The sequence below is a fragment of the Betta splendens genome, chromosome 21, assembly GCF_900634795.4.
Source record: "Betta splendens chromosome 21, fBetSpl5.4, whole genome shotgun sequence".
In the NCBI taxonomy this organism is placed as follows: Eukaryota; Metazoa; Chordata; class Actinopteri; order Anabantiformes; family Osphronemidae; genus Betta; species Betta splendens.
In genome coordinates, this window is record NC_040899.1 from 1747673 (window position 1) to 1769047 (window position 21375).

At 44.4% G+C, this 21375-nt stretch overlaps 2 protein-coding genes and 1 long non-coding RNA gene across 3 annotated transcripts; 1 reads left to right on the forward strand and 2 right to left on the reverse strand.

Annotated features, from left to right (window-relative positions):
• Nucleotides 1-27: 27 nt before the first annotated feature.
• On the reverse strand, nucleotides 28-2977 carry nup35 (nucleoporin 35). Its single transcript, XM_029137841.2, has 9 exons — nucleotides 2677-2977; nucleotides 2122-2277; nucleotides 1897-2039; nucleotides 1722-1779; nucleotides 1400-1508; nucleotides 1123-1192; nucleotides 616-744; nucleotides 381-515; nucleotides 28-231 (listed from the first exon to the last, which is right to left on the reverse strand). Exons 1-9 carry the CDS (start codon nucleotides 2687-2689, stop codon nucleotides 154-156), a joined length of 891 nt encoding a protein of 296 aa, XP_028993674.1. The 5' UTR covers nucleotides 2690-2977; the 3' UTR covers nucleotides 28-153.
• A 1779-nt stretch (nucleotides 2978-4756) lies between these two features.
• dnajc10 (DnaJ (Hsp40) homolog, subfamily C, member 10) lies at nucleotides 4757-19820 on the forward strand. The gene is made up of 25 exons (XM_029137392.2): nucleotides 4757-4852; nucleotides 5529-5769; nucleotides 5853-6015; nucleotides 6120-6170; nucleotides 6310-6392; nucleotides 6569-6700; nucleotides 7102-7195; nucleotides 7326-7403; nucleotides 15765-15808; nucleotides 15963-16028; nucleotides 16103-16168; nucleotides 16251-16340; nucleotides 16415-16525; nucleotides 16663-16777; nucleotides 16895-17022; nucleotides 17529-17645; nucleotides 17722-17823; nucleotides 18010-18070; nucleotides 18156-18250; nucleotides 18326-18459; nucleotides 18545-18598; nucleotides 18683-18830; nucleotides 18941-19063; nucleotides 19237-19344; nucleotides 19408-19820. Exons 1-25 carry the CDS (start codon nucleotides 4782-4784, stop codon nucleotides 19417-19419), a joined length of 2487 nt encoding a protein of 828 aa, XP_028993225.1. The 5' UTR covers nucleotides 4757-4781; the 3' UTR covers nucleotides 19420-19820.
• Nucleotides 7600-15756, reverse strand: LOC129603478 (uncharacterized). Its single transcript, XR_008693357.1, has 2 exons — nucleotides 10958-15756; nucleotides 7600-9892 (listed from the first exon to the last, which is right to left on the reverse strand). It is a non-coding gene; the product is annotated as an uncharacterized LOC129603478 (long non-coding RNA).
• Nucleotides 19821-21375: the final 1555 nt, after the last annotated feature.

A 21375-nucleotide genomic window follows, 5' to 3' on the forward strand; every position in this document is an offset into this window, starting at 1 on the left:
GCACTTTGTAAACAAAAAGATAAGAAATCAAACAAGTCAGATACTTTATTAAGACAAAGACATAAAAATCCCCCTCCCCGGTGTAGTGAATCAGTTCATCTGTCTATTGACGTGCTTTCTCATCCGAGCCTGCAGGTATCTCATGATGTACCATCACCAGCCAAACATGTACTCCATTGCCTTTGAAACAAAGCTGTCGTCCTTCCTAGGCGTCTGTCTGTCTGCTACCACCTAAAGATGGACACAAAGAACAATAAGAATAGGAATAGTAATGTACATTAGCCAGTACTTAAGACTGGGTCTAAATATGCCACATTCAGTATTGAGGCTGTCTTAACGGAGTCGAAATAGAAACGACAGAGCCAGAGGTTGAAAGTTACCTGGTAGTCACTGCCAGAGTTCCTGTAGGCAGCGCTGAGTGGTCTGATAGCTGAGCGAGGAGTAGAGGGAAGGGTAGAAGTTGAAAAAGACGTGGCGAGGGGAGAAGAGACAGCATCGCCACACTCCATTACGCTCTAGAGAAGATAAAGGAACAACTTCACTACTGATCACATCAGGTTCATGGGATGTAAAGAACCGATCAGACAGCTACTCCAGGTGACATCAGACGCTGACCTTGTCTATACAGGATTTCACTCCCACCATGATGGCATCACCAAAAACTTTCCCATCCTTAGACAGAGCTTTTCTGGCCTGTAGCTTGGACTGATACTGAAGGTGCATCCAGTTACCGGGAGATGCCATCTGTCAATACACATCATATCAACTGAGCCGTTATTATCCGAGTTTACAAAGCTAAGACCCCATTTAACAACAAAGGTTCATAGACTGCAGTTGTCATGGAGTTTATTGATATTCAGTACTTGGGATGTTGTTCTTGGTGGTGGTAGTACTAGTAGTAGTAGTAGTAGTAGTAGTAGTAGTGCTCACTTCCCAACTGCAGCAACATAAATTTATGTTGAACTCTCAACTTAAGCAATAGTGACAATGCAACATTGCCACTAAAAAGCTAGAAATACAGTTACTCAGACAAAGTAGTGAAGTCGGTGTTTAATCAGTATCTATTTGGATGTTAACTTTACTGCTTAGCCCGTCAGTCAGTCCTGTGTCGGGGTTTCTCACCTTGTGTCTTATGATGTTTCCATACTGAGCAAACTGCAGCAGGATGTAAGAGGCTGAGGCTGGAGGGAACCTATCAAACACAAAGTGGAGAGGAGAGGTTGCACTTCTATTGAGAGTGTAATGTGAGTTTATTAACTGTTACTGTCAAATTGCAAAGCTTGGTGTATGTGGGATTTGTTGGGAAAGTGCCTTGAGATAACCTTGTTGTAATTTGGCACTATATAAATAAAATTGAATTGAAATTGAATTGTTAGAAAGAGTAATGCAGTAAAAATACCCAAACACGGTGACCCAGGTTTGGTCCAGCTGATCGTCAGATGACAGGGACTCTCCTTGACTGTAGAAGGGATCCACCTGAGCTGGAGACAAGCACATCTGCTGCACACCTGGACACAGAAACAGAGGGGAATATAGACAGGTTGGCAAAGGAACACGAAGGATCAGCAGTCGTCAAGTTGAACTCAATGCTTTCCATGACATTTGCCACCTGAACAATGTCATCCTGGTCCACTGTGCTCCACCAAGTAACATTCCTGGTGTTCTCCTGGTTTCTAAGTACTGTAAATTGTACCCAACATGGTAGAAATCACACGATGTACCTGTTCCTGGAGTAAAAGCCTGGCGTGCAGACAAAGGAGACTGCATCACTGGGAAAGCCTGAGAAGGGACAGATAAAACGCTTTATAACTTTTCACATTTTATCAAACTTAATTTAGCAAAACACATATTTTGTCACTGGAAATGACAACATATAGAGGCACTAAATCAACACACCTGTTTAGTAATTGGCCTGTGCGCGCTGAGAGGCGTCCCTACTGCAGCCAAGTCGTCGTGGATACTGCGGACAGGTGGGGCTCCACTTTTATCTTTTGGGGTGGGTACGACAGGCTGTGGGGCAGATCCCCCCCCTCCACCACCTAAAGAGCAGATAGAAGATTCTCAACAAGCATGCTTTAGACAGTCCAAAGCTCAGCTTTAATTCTGACCTTAAATCCTTACCTGTGCTCTCTGTGATGGGCGATGCCAGGCTGAATGCTCGTGGCTGGGGGGTAGAAGGAGCTGGAAGGTCCCCCATCAGGAAGCCAGGCAAAAACTGGGCTCCAGATGTTGGCTTAGGTGAGGTGGGGGAGCCTATGGCCATGGGTTCAGTGCCCACTGAAAGACAGTTGAAACTAGATTGAGAAAACTGGGCAGGTGCTTCTTGTTTATATAAAATGAACTTAATATTAACATTTATCTTTTACTACAATAATTTGCATTGTAAGACTTTATTGAAGAAAAGGGCCATTCAGCACAGTGAGAGCATTCTGTACTTCTATATACAATTTATTAGTAAATTCCTTTTATTGTGGCGTAATCAGAAATATTAATCTGTTTCTTCTACCACCCGACTACACGCTGCTGTTTTAATGCCAACATTTCGGGAAAACAAACACAAATGCTGGCTAGTAGCTAACGACGTGTTACCACGGCAGACGGATGGTTTAAGATACTAGCAACAGCAGACATCAACGAAATATGAAGTGAAGGTAAAAGTTAACAGAACTTACTTACCTTGTAACTCCATGTCTGTTTCTGGCCGCGATTTTCAAAAGTAGGAAATGACGCCAGGAAAAAGAAAACCTGTTAGCTAGTGCGGCTAATTGACTTGTTACACGATCTTCGTCTAGATTAATTGCCTCCCTCGTAAACGACAAATTTTAATATTAGAGCCTAAGTTACTGAAAGCTAGGTATTTAAAATTAAAGAACCCAGTCAAATACTTTAGCTTGTGACACTGAGAGAAAGGCGACAACAGGGGAACTAAACACAGCAGGCGGCTCTATCGGGCGCACTTAGATGGCGTCAGAGAAAAGATGCGTCCAGGGGAATTATATTCTGCTCAGAGTAAGAACAAAATCACCAGGTTTCATTTTACGTATAAGTTTTTTATTTATCTTAAAAATGATTATTAGTCAAAACAGATTTTTATCCTTATATATATTAAATTCAGTCAATTAATACCGCATTTGTTTGGGATTAATAATAATTAATTACAACATAGCTAAAATTAATAAAGTTTAAAATATAACTTTTTATGTATTAAATGCCCCCCCCCCCACACACACACACACCATCCACAACAACACAGTTCCTCAATCTCCCAGGACCTGAAGTGGGCCCCCCACAAAGACACTGTCCACAAAAAGGCCCAGCATAGGTTGAACTTCCTGAACTGCCCAGGAGCTGCTGACACCTTCTACACGGCCATCACCCAGTCTGTTCTCTGCACCTTCATCACTGTGTGGTTTGGTTCAGTCACCAAGCAGAACAGACACAGACTGCAGCGGGTGGTCCAACCAGCAGGACTGAGCTTCCTTCCATTGAGCACCTGTACCGGGCCAGACTCAGAAAACAGGCAGCAAGCATCACTGCTGACCCCACACACACATAATCTGTTCAAACTCCTCCCCTCTGGCAGGCGTCACAGAGTTATAGCCACCAGAACCAGCAGAACCAGCAGACACAGTCAGCTTCCTCCCACGGTGTCAGAGCTGAACTCCATCACATAGAGAAAGGACTCAGTAAAAACATGTGCAGTGCAAATTTTAATTTATTTTATTCTATTCTTTATTTCCTTTATGCAAATAATGTATGTATGTATGTAACTGTAATTGATATGTAAATAATTACTGTTTGGTATGAGGGTATGAAAAGACGGAGTCAGACCGGATGCAATTCCTTGTTTGTCTTGTGCAAACCTGGCAAAAACGACTCTAATTCTGATTCTGATTCTGATATGCTCATAAATTTGTTCCCAGGCTCCAGCAGCCCTACGAGCCTCACACGGACAAGCGGATGGAATAACGGAAAAACAAATAAAAATCATTTTTGCTTAAGCTAAACCGTGTTAAGGTAATTTTCTTGTTCGTCTATAGGTAGTATTTTGCGGCACAACGTCGAATTAGTGACTTTACCAAAAACACACGTGGAACGCCGTAGGTACGTATTATAATTCGTATTATAATTAACATACGTGGGTCCCTGAACGGTAGCAAGTTTCACGATTCTACGTCATCGGAACGCGACCGACGATCTAAAAATGATTAAGTTGCTGCTTTGAACAGGATTTGGACTGTTATTCTAAAGTCAAAATAAAATCCCAAGAATAGCCAGACCAAGAATCCAGTGTATCGTACATTTTAAACGAACAGACATAAAACATCTATGATATTGACATTTTGCAACAGCTCTTTGTATACTTTACTAAACGATATGTGAGTGGAATTAGTAAAGACACTTGGTAGAAATTTGTGTTTTTAGTAATTACTGTAGATTTATTTCAAACTAAAGTTATTAAACCCATCTGCAACATTAAAGTTAAGTCCACTAATTGCTGGTAAAATATGTCGGATTCGATATTGTAAAAGATACATAGAGATACAGCATCAATTATAACAATACATAGAAACTAACCTAGTTTAGAGCTCCTCGATCAAACATTTAAGAAAAAAATGGGGCATTTTTGCTAGTATTTAATTTTTACGTCTCAATTTGTTGTAAACTCTTATTTTCAGGAGCGGAATGTTCTTAAAACCACAAGTAATGTGTCCAGGCTTTTATTATGAAAGCATCCAAACGCGGAAACGGGAATTCCACGTTTTTTTGTGGAAAACTTGATGCCGGTCCGAGGCGGACGCAGATGCGGATCTTCAGCTTTGGAGTTTGTAGAAGTTGAAACGCCGTTAAGGTAACGGAGCTGTTTTGAGTTTTATATGGGCGACGTTTTGGACGTCGTTAGATGAACGTGGACTGTAAGTCCCACGGAGATCTTAGAGTAGCAGGGAAGCTAATAAGCTAATTGTTGGAGAATGGCAAGAATCCGCTAGATTAGCCTAGCTTAGCCCTATAAACCTGGCTTCTGGGCTAGTGTAACAGAACAAACATTGCGGAGCAGTGGAGTGTAATGAAGTGTGTACACGTGTTATGAATGTGTAATGCAAAATTAAGAAATATTTCAGCCTTTCTGTGGTGTTTTCTTTGTTTACTGCGTTTTTTTCCTGAATATTTGGAAATACACATTTTACTCCACCCAGTCTTAGGTAGATCCAGTTTTAGAAGGAGCGGTAATGTCATTGTTACTTGTACGTGTACTACATGTTCAGTTCGCCAGTCAGCCATGTGTAGTAGTTACGCCCTTAGAGGTGAAATCCCTGGTCAGGTGGGAACACTGGGCTCTGGTCACAGTAACAGGGCTTTGCCTCGAGTCCTCTCAGTGTATTCTAGTGTCTTTACACAGTCAGTAATTAACACTAGCATTGTGATAATGTGCCTGCACAAATAAACACGTACTAATGTGATAATACAACATGCACTAGCTTACTTTTGTAGTTTTTAGCAGAGGTGTTTGTGCATGTGCGTTGCAGGTGTTCCAGGGCTGTTCTGGTTGGACTGGAGATGGGGTACAGGGTTGTCCTTGGGCTTCAGTGGCCTCGCCCTGTTCGGCTGACGCTGCCTCTACTGCTCCTCGTCATTCTGATGGAAGTTGTTTGGACAGAGAGTCAAGATTACTATGACCTGCTGGGAGTGAGTCGGGAGTCCACGACCAGAGAGATTCGAAGGGCCTTCAAGCAGCTGGCGCTAACTATGCACCCTGACAAAAACCCTGTAAGTTGCTCTGAAAACCAAACCACTACACATCACCTCAATTTGAAACCTGCCCCACAGACTATTAAAGCTTTTGTTTTTAGGGCGACCCATCTGCTCATGAGAAGTTTCTGAAGGTGAATCGAGCCTATGAGGTTTTGAAGGATGAGGACCTTAGAAAAAAATATGATAAATATGGAGAAAAGGGTTTGGATGAACAGCAGGGAGGACGCTACGAGAGCTGGAACTATTATCGCTATGATTTTGGTAGGTCTTTGCTTTGTTAAACCGTAACGTACCAAGAGAAACAGTAATGTTTCCTTCCACTGTGAGGAAGTCAGGTCAGCAATTAAATCTTTGTTTCTATCCAGGTATTTATGACGATGATTTGGAGATCATCACATTAGACAGTGGAGATTTTGGTAAGTCTGTTTTTTAAAACACACAGTGACTTTTATTGAATCATCCCATTCCCCTAATTTCCCTGTGTCCTCTACCTCAGACATTGCCCTGTTTCAAACCGCATTTTTCTGAACGACTGCTGTGTTTTGTGTGTTACAGAGGCAGCAGTGAACTCTGGAGAAATCTGGTTCATCAACTTCTATTTCCCACGATGCTCCCACTGCCATCAGCTGGCTCCAACGGTAACATGACACTGAAGGATGTAATGAGCGCACTCACGTGCATAGGACACACATTTAAAACTAAACCACCCAACAACAAGCACACATCTGATCAGCAGTAACAGTGACCATTAATTTAGCATTGCTGAGACAATAATTACTGTGTATAAACCAAACAAAATCTGCATGTTTCTCAGTGGAGGGACTTTGCGAAGGAGATGGATGGTGTGATCAGGATTGGAGCAGTGAACTGTGGCGACAACAACCACCTCTGCAGGAGGAAAGGCATCAACAGCTATCCCAGTCTGTACATATACAAAGCAGGGCAGGTAGGTTTACTGACTATGTGACCTTTATCAACTGCTTTATTACCGTCAGTTTCAGTAGCTGAAATAAATCTGTTTAGACAGATGCCTTGGAAATATGTTTAGTGTTCATGTTTCCATCATAAAATCCAGGAATCAGCACAACCTGTAGCTCTTTCAGTGACAACTCTACCGTTAAAATGACAAAGTTAAAGCTGCAGTAAATAATATTTTAAACTTAAAGTCGTCGTTTCTCTCAGCTGCTCGGACGGTTTTATGTGTCTGAGATAATTCTTATTGTAAACAGTTACGCTTTTATGTTTTGGGTTCGACTGAAGTGCCACGTCCACTTCTAACTAACCCGATGTCTCGGTCTCACTGCAGTAGAGTTCACTTCCTTTAACACTGTATTTGTCTTGCTGTAGAATCCAGAGAAGTTTAATGGGGAGCGATCTAAAGACAACCTGATCCGCTTCTCTATGAGGTTCATCACAACATCCGTGACTCAGCTCTGGCAAGGTAAGTCACCCTGGACCGTGAGGCAGGGATTCTGGATGAATGAAGCTGTTTAAGTTCTCATGTTGTCTTCTTCTGGTTCCTATTGTCTGCGTGGTCTGATCTCTGGGTGTGGTTGTGGGATGTGTTGAAGGTAACGTCTTCAGCGAGATAGAGAGTGCGTTCTCAGCAGGAGTCAGCTGGCTGATCACCTTCTGCTCGGACACTGGAGGTAAGTGAATCCGTTGACAGATGCTAGATCAGTCACTCGTCTGTTTTTATGCCGTATCCTGCCTCCACTGCGGGTTTTCTACGTTTTTCTGTTTGTCTGTAAATGTATGTGTACGTTTGCCATGCATGTTGCCATCCATGCAACGATAAGGGCTGCTGTGGTGGAAATTTTCCATAAAGACGTAGATGAGAGAGAGTTGTCCTTTTGTGTGATTTATTGAAATAATAAAGAAAATAAAAATAATGGGGAAAGCAAATAAAAAGCATGGATGTTGATCGTGCACATCAACAAACCAAAAACCAGCTGGGGAGATCAGTGCACACACCACGAAGGTGTGATGCAAAGAGCCCACGATCCTAAAGTTGCTTCTGCCTTTTAGCTTCTCTGTCCGACTAGGGTGGAATGTCTTTCTAACCCAATCAAATTACATGCACCATCTCCTCCCTGTCACAGTGTGTGTGAAGATGTTTACATTCTCACACCTGCATTGCTGACGTCCAACTATCTGTGAGAAAGGAGCACCAAGTCTCAACAGACAGAGACACAACTCCCCGACCTTGGGTTTGGGAGCTAGAGTTGAGAGTCTATCAGGCAGAGACAACCATTGAACAATCTAGGTGAAATGTCAAATGCATACAGTAAGACAAAACATAAGATATTAATTGCAGAACATAAGTCATAAATCATATAATAACTGCATAGAAGTAAGGAAGACACATAGAAATAAGGAAGAGACAATTTTTGCCATAACACTCCCCCCTTTTGATTACACATTAATCAAACCATTAAAGGATAAAAATTGTCAACATCACATTCTGTAATAATAAAAGATCCTTGCAAATGAAACAATAAGTGTATTAAGTCAAAATTCAAAAATACACCTTCACATAAAATGCAAGTAACTTAGGGATAAAAGGTTGGGAGCTGTTTTTGGTGGGTAGTTATACAAGAATAACTTCTGTATCGGCATGTGAAGAAAATAAGCCCATAATCATATTCGTATCAGATTATATTTCGTGGTCAGATAGCCTAAGACCATCGTCAAAGTCATTAAGTGAATTAGAGTTGGGGTTTTTGAACATAGTGCATTGTGTCATTTGATACGAGAGTGTTGCTGGGGTCGCACGCATGATGAGACCTCTAACCAGTGTGATAACGCAAAAACCAAACAAGAGAATCACAGCCATCTCAATGATAAAGGAAACAGCTGCGGACATGAGAACAGATTTCCATTTTCCAGACATTTCGTCTAGCCAATTCCAAGAGGAAGAACCTATACCAGAGTTAGCAGAGACTCTGAAGGCCGTGTAGCGCCTTCGCCACAATACCATTAGAATCAGTGTTATTCAGGATGTAAGTACAACATGCGTCTCCAAACATAACACAACCGTCTCTTTTCTCTGCTAACAACATGTCTAGGGCCATTCGATTGTAATGTAATAAAGACAATTAATTTATGATAGCCATAGGTTTCCGATGGGGTTCTGTATCATATAATCTTAAGATAGATTTCATGCTTTCGGATCTGTAATTGTACATTTGCGTCTAGAATGAATACGAGATCCAGGGATTTAACCAGAATGATGATGCATATTTCCGCTTGTGTTGTCTTTCATCTGTAGATGAAAGGATAAAAAGTCTTTGTAGCAGTGAATAAAGTGATTGTGAGCAAATTAAACACCAAGTCAACTTCAGGATATTTAAACTCAGTGTTGTGAAATTTTCTTCTTCAAAAGTAGTGTGTGAAGTTACATGGAAACATCATATGATAAAGGCAATATTCAGAGTAACATAAAATGTCTAACGCAACGAGGTTACAATTGATGTCTCGTAACAATCTGCTTCGTCCTGTTGAACAGTAGCGTTAGATTGTTTCCAACCTGTGTGTTGATGTATTGCCAGTTCGTTGGAGTTCTTCAGGTTGTGATCAGCTGATCACAGAGACACTTGGGATTCGTTATCACCGCCAGGTTTCCTCCCAATGTCGTCTGAGTCACTGTCACTCCCGTGATGTGAAGAGTCTACACGTCGTCCAGCGTCGGCAACTCAAGGCTGCTCGTGTGTGTGTTTTCTCAGGAACGTGTGTGTAGATGTATGGTCTGATAGTGTGATTCACCGGCGCAGCTTCAGGCGGCGCTTGGCTCGCACCTTTAGCTGAACGGTCAACGCAGCCTCGCCTCAGTGCGTGTGTGAGCACAGCGAGGGTCGTCCTTCTCAATTCTTTATGTCAGTGGTGGTTTTCTCTGTGGTGTAGATGTAGATGGAGGGTCGTCTGTTGGATCCAGGACCTTCCTGGAGTGGCTGGAGTGGATCCAAGTCGCTCTTTCTGTGATCTGCACAGCTGTGTTGGTCGTCAGAAGGACTTGGAAGGGACCTTGCCACCGCTTTGAGTTCCAGTGCTTCCTGCGAAGCTCCTTAATGATCACCCAGTCTCCTGGTTGAATGATGTGCAGTGGTTCTGTCGCCTGTTTGGGCAGAGCCGCTTTCACCTGCTTGGAGATTTGGGACAGAACAGAGGATAAGTTCTTACAGTACTGTAGCATTGCGTCTTCGCACATTTCAGTAGGTGGTAAAATCCTAGTCTCAGTCTCAGGGTGGAGTCCCATCATAGGAGGTCTACCAAATAGGATCTCATACGGGCTGAGGTTTGTTCTCATCCTTCTCCTCATTCTCATGTATGAGAGCACAATGGGAAGAGCCTGAGTCCACTTGAGACCAGTCTCTGAGCAGCATTTAGCCAGTTTGTTTTTCAAAGTGCCATTCTTTCTCTCTACCGCCCCTCCGCTTTGAGGGTGGTAAGAGCAGTGCTTTCTGATGTCGATGTTCAGAAACTTTCCCACTTCCTCGAGGGCTTGGTTTGCGAAAGTGTGAGCCGTTGTCACTGCTGATTTTAGATGGAATTCCCCATCTGGGAATTATTTCTGTCAGCAAGGCTTTGGTAACTGCATGGCTGTTAGCATGTTTAGCTGGGAAGGCCTCCACCCATTTTGACCACATATCAACAATCACTAAACAATACTTTTTACCTCCTGCCGGCGTTAGTTCGATGAAGTCCAGCATTAAATGGTCAAACGCCTGTTCCGGTGGTGGGTGAGCTGCCAGTGGTTTGGCAGTCGTCTTACCTGGGTTGTGTTGGGCGCATGTCATACATGCTTCACAGTATTTTTGCGCATAGATTGAAAATCCCTTAGTGTACCAATGTTTTGTAAGAGCATCTAACATTCCCCCCTTTGATACATGGTCTAATCCATGTGTCAACTTCGCGAAATGAGGGAAAAAGTGTTTAGGCAGGCAAGGTTTGCCGTCGGGCCCATACCAAACGCCATGGCTACTGGTGGCGCCATTCGTCAGCCAGAGCTTGCGTTCCTGTGGGGTAGAGAATGTCTGAAGATCAGGGAGAGCAGAGGGAGGAGAGGGAGGTTGGGTAGAGGTGGAGGATAAGAGGCAGGGAGCAAAGGGAAGGGAATGTCGAGCAGCTGCCTTCGCAGCAGCATCAGCACGTGTGTTTCCAGCAGAGATGGGATCAGTGCCCCCAGTGTGTGCGGGACACTTACATACAGCAATTGCAGCTGGTAACAGAATTGCGTCGAGCAGATCAGCAACCTTATCATGATGCAAGATAGGTTTGCCATCAGATTTCAAAAACCTTCTGTGTTTCCACAGAGCACCAAAGTCATGTGTGACGCCAAAAGCGTATCTGGAGTCTGTGTAGATAGTAGCAGACTTCCCTTCAGCCAATTTACAGGCTTCGGTCGGTGCGATCAACTCCGCAGCCTAAGCAGAGTAATGTCCTGGCAAAGCGCCAGACTGTAAAACAGTATGAGAGGTGCAGACTGCATATCCAACCTGACAGCGGCCCGAAGCAGGGTCTCTAGAGGCGGAGCCATCAACAAAGAGAACGAGGTCACAGTTAGGAATTGGCACCTCCGACAGATCTGGGCGCGGAGTGCAAACCTGGTTCAAGACCGAAACACAGTTGTGAGGCTCGCCATCGTCAGGGCCTGGAAACAAAGTGGCTGGATTAAGCACATTGCACCTTTTGACAGTAATGTTTGGCATTTCCAGTAAGATGGTGTTGTATCTAAGCCATCGGGCTGTAGAAAGATGTGATGTTTTTTTGTTCCAGAAGGATCAAAGACACGGCATGAGGAACCAGCAGGGTGACACCAGAATAGCCAACAATGTCACGTGATGCCAGCACGGCTTTCTCTGCCGCAGCCACTGCTCGGAGGCATCGTGGGAGCCCCGCAGCGACTGGGTCAAGCTTAGCAGAGAAATAGGCTACAGGGCGCGGACGTCCTCCGTGATCCTGTAAAAGGACAGAGGTCATACAACCTGATTTCTCATCCACTGTTTGGGTGAAAGGTCGCATAGGGTCAGGTAGACCCAAAGTAGGAGCCGACTGAAGAGCAAGTTTGAGGTCGGTGAACGCCTGTTCAGCCTCAGACGTCCACGTGAGACAAGAAGTGGACGATGAAGACATCTGCATCAGAACCCTGAGTGGGGCCTCAAACAGTAAAGTTAGGAATGAAGTTCCTACAATAAGAACGAAGACCTAGAAAAAACATCAGCTGTTTATACGTGCACGGTTTAGGCAGGTTTCAAATTGCTTTACTCTGTTGGGTGAGATGGATTTGCCATCAGCTGTAATTACAATGACCCAGAAAATAACCTTTGTCTGAACAAACTGTAATTTAGACAGGCTCTCTTTGTGGCCTGTAGCATCCAATGATTCAGTAGATTAGTGGTGTCTGCAGTAACGCTGTCTATGGCTTCCTTTCAGAGGGTGTTGTTGTTTACATGGTCTGTGGTCAAATTTAGGTGTGATGACCACTGGTTCACATCCTCTGATCAAACCTACATCATGTCTGTGTGTGAGCCACAGGGAAGCAGGGCTTCCTGTAAGGCTGAGTGTTGGGTCAGAGCGTCCTCTGAAAAATGAAAATAAAAACAAAAGCGTGTAATGTGTGACATTAGAATGTGGAGGTACCCAGTTTACTGTTTGCTGCACATGACGGCAGAATAAAAAGAAGTTTTCTAAAAGTATGCAAAGTAGGTGAATACGTCACATGGGGTCAGAAGTCGTTCACCAGTCTCTACCCCGTTGACATCTGTTCACGAAAGGACCCACGTCCTGCATCTGTCTCCATCATGTTTTCACAGAGGGACGTGTGGAGCTGTAGAAGAAACATCAAAAATCTTTTTGTTCGTTAGTAAAAGAAATCGCAAGCGCAGACCTGTGTTCATCCCAAAAGAGGGAAGTTGAGGTCAGTTTGAGTGTGTGTGTGAAATCATAAACAAGCTGTGAAGCAGCCTGTGTGAGGGCCTCAGTTACAGCCCCCCCTCAGCAGCCAATGATAGGAGCACAGCTGAGCTGAAGTTAACACCAACAAAAGAGGGATTATTTAGAATGTCTGTAGATGTAACCTGCACTTCGTCTGGAGTGGAAATCAATCAAATACCTAAACTACACATGAGATCTCTTCCTAAAAATTTAACTGGGCATAAATTTGAAAGCAAAAATGAATGTTAAGGTGTCTTGCTGTCAGATGTTGCACAAGACAGTGAAACAATAAGTTTTCTTTAATAGTCTGGTACGTACAGTAAGTATTATTACTTCTCTCTAATAGTCGTCTTCCCTTTAATAGTCATTAATAGTCTGTTTCAGTCGGTTTCAGTCTTCCTATAGTCTGTTTTTAGTTTTTTCTACAGTCTGTTTTGTTTTTCTACAGTCTGGCCAGACAAACCTATATTGTGCACAAGTATTTTTAGAAACATGGAGGATTTTATTACTGAATTTGTTGCAAATTGAAATAGTTTAAACCCATCAGACTGTAAAGTCATGCAGCAGTTGTCATTTAGCTGTTTGTCATATTTTTAAAATCACTCTGTGGGATTTTTTTTTTTGAGCAAAAAGCGATTCTTCATTGCAAGCAGATAAGCATGAACATGAATTTGAGCGTGTATCAGCTGTAAGCGTGTTTCTTCATTGCGTGTATGAATGTGTGTGTGTGTTTGCGGTACCGTCTTGTACGTCACGTGAAAAGGAACCGTCACCTTCCTCCTTCCCCAACCATCAGTCTGATGTGAGCGCCAGCGGGTGAAGCATTTCAATGGGACAGTTGTTCCTCGATGACAGACCTTTCCTGGATCCTCGGTTGCAGCTCTTTTGGGCCGATCACGTCTGAAGCCTCTCCTGTTGTTTCAACCAGTGTCTGTGTCAGAGCACGTCTTTTCTGCTGTTGCTCTGTCCTTGTTTTCCTTTGCTGATTGTCATAAGCAGGTGTCTGTCAGACACACACGCTTGTAAGACAGTTTCCTCTGAAGCTTCAGACACAGTCCTTTCATGCTGGTGCAGGGTCTGTAGTAGCTGGTTCATCTGATGAGCCCAGAACGTGATGGCTGCAGACGTTGTGGGAGTCTGTGAGGCGTCCATGCTGTGGTCTGTGTCCTCCAGCTGCTGTGGTGTCAGAGCTTCCACCCTGTTCTGGTTGTTGGTCAGGCGCTTCTTCTCCTTCGGTTCTTCTGCTGATGGTGGGAAAGGAGTCCAGATCCGGATTTACCCTCATCGCGCTCAGTTCTGCATTAGAATAGAGAGCAGAAAGAATGGGAGCATTTGCTCTTGACATGATATGTGTGTGTGTGGTGTGTGTGTGTGTGGCGAGTGCTCTTCCCCAGAGTTGTTATCTCCTTTTTTTTTTTTTTTTTTTTTTTTTCTCTGTTACTCTCATCTCTCTTTTGTTTCTTTTAGGGGTTTCGTTTTGATAGTTTTGCTTTTTCAAATCTCATCTTTTGTATCTAACTTTTCTTTTAAGGTGCGTATGTCCTTTTACACTAAGCGATTCTCCTTTTGAACCCATAACCAGTTTCCCACTCATGGAAACATGAAACGCACTAATAACCATATTTACTTTTTACTTTTAATTACTTTTACTTTTGTAATGCTGCAGTCTGGTGGTGGAGACTTAGATCGCCCCGAACCCATCTTTCAGAGTCCCGGCGGTTTTCTGCCTTAGATTTTTATGTGTTCCGGCCGGAACCTTCCCAAAATGCCTTTTTATCGGACGTCTCCGTAAAAAGGGAACCAACCCGATCTGGCGACAGAGTCTTTCACGAAGTACTTCCTCAACGTTAGGCCCCTCTAGGCCCGGGGCCCTCGTCTCTTGAAAATACTTCACTCTGCAAACGCACTCCCTCTTTCAGAAGCCGTCTTTTATACTCAGTCCCCCACGTGTGGACCACGCACAGATCAGAAAAACATGTCTGTATCCTCAGTACAGACGGAAGCTCGGTTCCACGAGCCAACCCTTAGCAACCACCGTCTCGACCACCAGGGCACACTTTGACCTAATTAATTTTACCCGAATATTAAGTTTTTTAATTAAAAAAAAAAATTGTTTGGTCCTAATTATTATATTTTAGATGTTTTCAGCCACATAGTCGTTTTAGAAATATTATCTCTTTTCCTAGTTATATTTTCTTTTTGTTTTTTCCCAAATTAAAAGGAATCTCTCTCACCGAGCTGAGCCAAATTAGGATTTGAGTTTGAATCTGAGTTCGTGGATCTCGTCAGAGGCGATCCAGACGGGTGAGCAGTCCTCCCAGCTCTGAATGTCTGTAGAGGTTCGGAGGCTGAGCGACCCTAGTCCTCAGGACTATCGTCCCTGGTCACACCGTCCAGACGACCTGCTGCGGGATCCTGCCGACAACGCCAATTTCTGTGGTGGAAATTTTCCATAAAGACGTAGATGAGAGAGAGTTGTCCTTTTGTGTGATTTATTGAAATAATAAAGAAAATAAAAATAATGGGGAAAGCAAATAAAAAGCATGGATGTTGATCGTGCACATCAACAAACCAAAAACCAGCTGGGGAGATCAGTGCACACACCACGAAGGTGTGATGCAAAGAGCCCACGATCCTAAAGTTGCTTCTGCCTTTTAGCTTCTCTGTCCGACTAGGGTGGAATGTCTTTCTAACCCAATCAAATTACATGCACCATCTCCTCCCTGTCACAGTGTGTGTGAAGATGTTTACATTCTCACACCTGCATTGCTGACGTCCAACTATCTGTGAGAAAGGAGCACCAAGTCTCAACAGACAGAGACACAACTCCCCGACCTTGGGTTTGGGAGCTAGAGTTGAGAGTCTATCAGGCAGAGACAACCATTGAACAATCTAGGTGAAATGTCAAATGCATACAGTAAGACAAAACATAAGATATTAATTGCAGAACATAAGTCATAAATCATATAATAACTGCATAGAAGTAAGGAAGACACATAGAAATAAGGAAGAGACAATTTTTGCCATAACAGCTGCTGCCAAGAGCTATGATATATTATGTGTCATATCATTCTCAGATTGCCTGGAGCCAAGAACAAGACAGAAGCTGGCAGGAATGCTGGTGAGAAAATGGGCGTAAAAACAAAAACGTATCTATCTCTACATATGTGTCTGTGGTTTATCTTCAGATACTTTCGAACCTGCATTGTTTTTGAAGTAATACTTTTAGGAAGTGAACGTCTGAGCTGTAGTAAAATGTTGCGTTTATGTTTTAGGATGGTCTGGTCAAGGTGGGGTGGATGGACTGTGTCACAGAGGACAACCTCTGTCAAAGCTTCCAGGTAAACACAGTTTGTTACTACACATGCTCCCACAGTTATACATGTAGTAAAGACAGTCGTCTGTTGACTGACAGGTAACTAGTGGAGCTACAGCTTTGTACCCACCTGAAAGTGCATTGGACCAGAAAGACAGCGTACTGGTAGGAGACACACGCCTTTGATGTCTCTGTGTGAACTGCGCTAGTTTGTATCTGTGTACAACTGTCTCTGTGGATGTTTCAGTGGCTGAAAACATTGGACAGTAGAGAGATTTACAAGCAGGTCATCCAGCATCTGCCTGATCTGGAACTTCTGACCAGTGACAACTTCCAGGTACAAATACTGCACAAGCTACTGTACTGCTCCAATGTGCTGCACGGCTCTGAGGAATGTGTTGCTGTTTTCAGAGGAAGCTCACCCATCATCGCTGGTTGGTCAGTTTTACCTTTGGAGACAAAAGCTCAGCTTCTAGCGAGTACAAGAAGTTACCGGCGTTTCTCCGAACTGACCACATACAGGTACCTGTCTGTCCGTCCGTCCGTCCGTCCTCCCTCCAGTCTGTCCGTCTCACTCTATGCCTACTCTCTGTCTGTCTGTCTGTCTGTCTGTCTGTCTGTCTGTCTGTCTGTCTGTCTGTCTGTCTGTCTGTCTCCAGGTTGGCAGAGTTCACTGTACAGCTGACTCTGAGTTGTGTCGGTCCCTCTACATCCATAAACCGTGTGTGGCTGTGTTCAAAGGACTGGGCATCCATGACTTTGAGATTCATCATGGTCAGTGCTGAAACTGGATGCTGCTTGGCTGCTTTCATATCCTCTTCGAGGGAAACACTTCAGTCATTTTACTAGTTATTGGGTCTACTGTCTGCCCTAACTGTGTCGTGTCTGCAGGTAAGGACGTGCTGTACAACATCGTGGGCTTTGCCAGGGAAAGCGTTCGTGCTCATGTAACAACACTGAGGCCTGACAACTTTCCATCCAACAGAAAGGAGCCCTGGCTGGTCGACTTCTTTGCTCCGGTTAGTTACTTATCTGAGCTGATGACTTGCAGTTCTGTCACTGATGTTGGGGTTCTGTTTAGCACACTGTTTTTGGTGGAAAAGGAGCAGAAAGTAAACTGTCATGTTGCACACGTGTGCCACGTCAGACCTGATCAGCTTTACTTAACCTGAGGTGGTTTTATATTTCATATGCGGCAGCTTGAAGAACCAGCTTCACTCCTTGTTTGCCTTCAGGGCTGGTGATAGTGCTGCACCTACAGCACAAACAGAGAGAACTGATAAGCAGGACGCATGTCTGGTACAATCAGATGTTTAAGTGGGTAAAGTGTCTGAAGGCTTCAGGAGTGAGAGGCTGAAGGATGAACGTGGCAGCGGGGAGAGACATTAAGTTAAAATTAGTTTCTGTAAGAAACAAGGCGGATGTGAAACAGCTCTAAGTTCTCAGGCTGAGCAGACCTGGCCACGTGTTAATTCCAATATAATTCTATCACCTGCTGAGACGTTAACCTCATTAATGTGCTCAGTGGTGTCCCCCATGTCGAGCTCTACTGCCTGAATTGAGAAAAGCTTCCATCCAGCTGGCCGGACAGATGAAGTTTGGGACTCTGGACTGTACTATTCACCAGGACCTGTGCTCTATGGTAAACACCGGCGCATCTGCACTGCACCAGTACTACTGAGCCGACAGGCTCCTCATCACGTGTCCCTCTGTCTCAGTATAATATTCAGGCGTATCCCACCACAGTGATCTTTAACGGCTCCTCCATCCATGAATATGAGGGACATCATTCAGCTGATGGCATCTTGGAGTTCATACAGGTACTACAGCATTCGCAACACACATATAGTCAAAAACCAGCAAACATGCGCCGGGTAACAAATGAAAATATGTCGACAGTTTCGTTAGTGGTTGATATGATGTTCTGTTGGTACTGGTTAATTAATGAAAAAGAAAGCCTTCAGCTGTATTTATCAGCTTCTGTTGAAGAATGGTTGTCTCTGCAGGATCTGGTCAATCCAGTGGTGGTGGTCCTGGATCCTTCCAGCTTCAGTGACAGAGTCAAAGGTAGCACTCGTCCTCACAGTAAGAGATCGTTCTGGCTCTCAGCGAGCTTTTACTAGGCTGTAACGCTCCCTCTCTGCGGCTGCAGGTCGAACTGAAGGGCAGGTCTGGGCAGTGGATTTCTACGCTCCCTGGTGCGGCCCCTGTCAGGCTCTGATGCCAGAGTGGAGACGCATGGCCAGAGTATGAGACACATAAACCGTCCCAAACAAGGTTCTGGATGGAACAACAACAACAAGCTGTTTGTTTTGTGTCCAGTTGCTGTTGGGTCTTGTCCTGGTTGGTTCAGTGGACTGTCAGCGGTACCAGTCGTTCTGTCAGAGTCAGAGTGTCAGGGCATACCCAGAAATCCGCCTGTACCTCGGTGACGCCCGGCAACCAGAGCGCTACAAGTGTGTGCTACACAAAAACAAATGAATGTACTGATCCACAGCGTCTGAGTCAGAATGACTGACCCTGATATTGATCTGCCTTCAGGACTTATAACGGTTGGCACAGAGACGCTCAGTCGCTGAAGACGTGGGCGCTGAGGTCAGATGGTTTTCAATTCAGTTTTTAGTCTTGGATGGTTTCTGTGTTATGTCGCAATAATTCCATATAGTTGTGGGACTACAGTTCTTTACCCAGAGCGTCTGTGGACCTGACTCCAGAGTCCTTCAGGACACTGGTTCTGTCAGGAAAGGATCACTGGGTTCTGGATTTTTATGCGCCCTGGTGTGGACCCTGTCAACACTTCGCCCCAGAGTTTGAAGTCCTGGCTCGGGTGAGGCCGTTGTTCCTGTCCCATCAGTCTCAGCTTAGGATGAACCAGACTCCACCAGCTCCAAACGGAGACACATTCTCTGAGGCTCTAAAATGTTCTGTGATTGACAGATGGTCAAAGGAGAGGTGCGTGCAGGGAAGGTGGACTGTCAGGCTCATTATCAGACCTGTCAATCAGCTGGAATCACTGCCTACCCATCTGTCAGATTTTACCCGTACTGGGGAACAAGAAGGGTGAGAAAACCAGCCAGTAAACAGAACAGCACATGTCACATAGACTTGAACAGTTTGTGTTCGAGGACGTTTTTACTATAAAACACTTCACCCACTTTAGATTCGTTGAGAGGTTGAGTTTATTATAAGAAATAATGTCCATATCTGTATGTAACAGTAAACTTGTTTGACAGTACGAGCACAGCGGGGAGCACATAAACAGCCGGGATGCTAATGTGATCGCTGATGCCATCAGACGGAGGCTACAACAGATGACATCACAGCCACACAGCAAACTAAAGGTGACGAGTTGACCCACGTCAAATGTGGACTCTGTGCTGAGACTGACTTCTGTTTCCCTGCAGGACGAGCTCTGATGCTGAGGCAGCGCTGCCACAAAGATCTGGGATGTGATTGGTCAGAAGGACAGAAGTGGATCCGTTACCACTGTGATGAGCACAACTGAAACACAGATGCCGTCTGATGCTGAACCTGCTGTGATGAATGTAGCCAACACGTGTATTTTGTCTCCATTGTTTGTATTTACTCTATGAAGTAAAACTGTGGGACAGTTTGACTCCAACGCACACAGACGTCGAGAGTGTTGGATTTTATTGTTGATGTGGAAACTCATCAAACACTGTATTTCAACAGTCACATTTTTATTTAAACTATTGTGATATTTCATTAGTTTAATCAGCAATATTCATTTTTGTGTTCATCTTCTCTATTTGGTTAATCTTTGTGCAGACATTTAATTAAACAACGGTGGACAAGAGTAAGAGGCGTTTGTGCTCTTCATTTGACCGGCTGTCACTCAGGTTAAACCTTCTCCAGAACCAGTGGCCCTTGAACAGTTGAATAAGAGAAAAGAAGAAGAAGCAATGTCAGGAAACGCAAGCAGCTTTTAATGGGAGTGTTGGTGGTTACACCACTTGGTGTCACTGCTGTTCTGACAACGAACTCAGCAGGAATCAGCTCATGACTAAGTGATGGAAGCACGGTTATAAAGACATGTATGAATTTGTTAATTATTTTCAGTTTGAATACTGAAACCAAACCAGCAGTGCATCAAACAGGCTTCAGAACCAGAACCAGAACCAGTGATGGTCAGCAGCCCAGAAAACAACAATGATGATGAGTGGGAACTAGTGCTTGACTGAGTGCAAACTGCTGCACTCAGAGCTGGCCCCAGATCAGCTGAGGGGAATCCTCTGCAGGTGTGTTGGTTCTGAGGACCCTGAGACTGAATAATCTATTGGTTCATGCTGAGAAGATTCATCAGTCTTCATGATCTACCTGGGTTTTGTTTTCTCAGGCGAAAGAACACGTAAGCTAACTGCTTAATATCAGGGAACTGTTTCCAGTCCATCAACCCCATGGAATAAAAAGGACTCCTCATTAGGTGGAAATCCTCAGGTAACGACCCTCCATAAAATATGTTTTCTAGAACTGTAATTAGCTAAATGACCTGAGCGTAGGTACTTTCCACTCAGTGTGATTAGAGCCTGGACCCTCCCTTTGTTAGTGAGCGCTCGGAGGTCAGCATTGACGCAGCACGGCTCCATAAACCACTGGAACCACTTACCGTGTGCACCCTCCTTTGTTTGACGATGGGAACCGGAGCAGCAGCTTGGACAGACTCTGGCCCGGCGCTGTGAGAACCGTCCTGGTGCTGCTTTCAGCGTGTGGGTGACGTTAGGATGTGTAGCGAGCGAGCTTCAACTCCAAATGGGCCACATAAGCATAGAACTGCAAAGAATTTGGGGATTTTATCAGAGCATTAAAGCCTCAGAGACAGAAGAGCGTTTGGGTCTGAGCTCACGTAACATCACGTAATGTGAAGCATGAGTGCTTGAGGTCTGAAATTGTTTTCAGGGAATCGTGTGTCGTCCAGGATCGGAGGAGAAGCGGGACGTCCACATTGCTGTGGAATCCGTCCGTGAGTTCAGGGAAGGTCTTGATTATTCAGCAACACGGTGCCAAGACACATTCAGCACGTCCTACAACAGCGTGGCTCCAGGTGGTCTGCCTGCAGCCCAGACCTGTCACCCAGAGCACAGCAGGAGGCCTTGGCCTGCAGCACTAATCCAAACCATGTGTTCTGCAAAAGTGGATCCAATTTGAAAAGCCACATATTAAAGCAGTGATAAACCTGTCCTCAGGGCAGCAGGTCCAACAATAAATGGGAAAGGAGCAGGAAGCGCCCAACCAAACTGGGACCTTTACAACGAGCACCTGTGGATACGACCTTCACCTCCTGTTGTGTTAACCTCTAGGACCTGGTGCAGTGAGCGGCTCTGCTCGTCCAGCATCACATGAACAAAGAGCTC

Excerpts from the sequence above, each read along its gene's own strand:
- dnajc10 (XM_029137392.2), top strand. The coding sequence starts at position 4,782 with ATGCCGGTCCGAGGCGGACGCAGATGCGGATCTTCAGCTTTGGAGTTT. Across the intron at positions 16,778-16,894 it reads TGACTTTGAGATTCATCATG|GTAAGGACGTGCTGTACAAC; the intron begins GTCAGTGCTGAA and ends TCGTGTCTGCAG. Across the intron at positions 17,023-17,528 it reads TGGTCGACTTCTTTGCTCCG|TGGTGTCCCCCATGTCGAGC; the intron begins GTTAGTTACTTA and ends TAATGTGCTCAG.
- nup35 (XM_029137841.2), bottom strand. Across the intron at positions 2,040-2,121 it reads GCCCATCACAGAGAGCACAG|GTGGTGGAGGGGGGGGATCT; the intron begins GTAAGGATTTAA and ends TCTGCTCTTTAG. Across the intron at positions 1,193-1,399 it reads ACCTGGGTCACCGTGTTTGG|GTTCCCTCCAGCCTCAGCCT; the intron begins GTATTTTTACTG and ends TGTGTTTGATAG.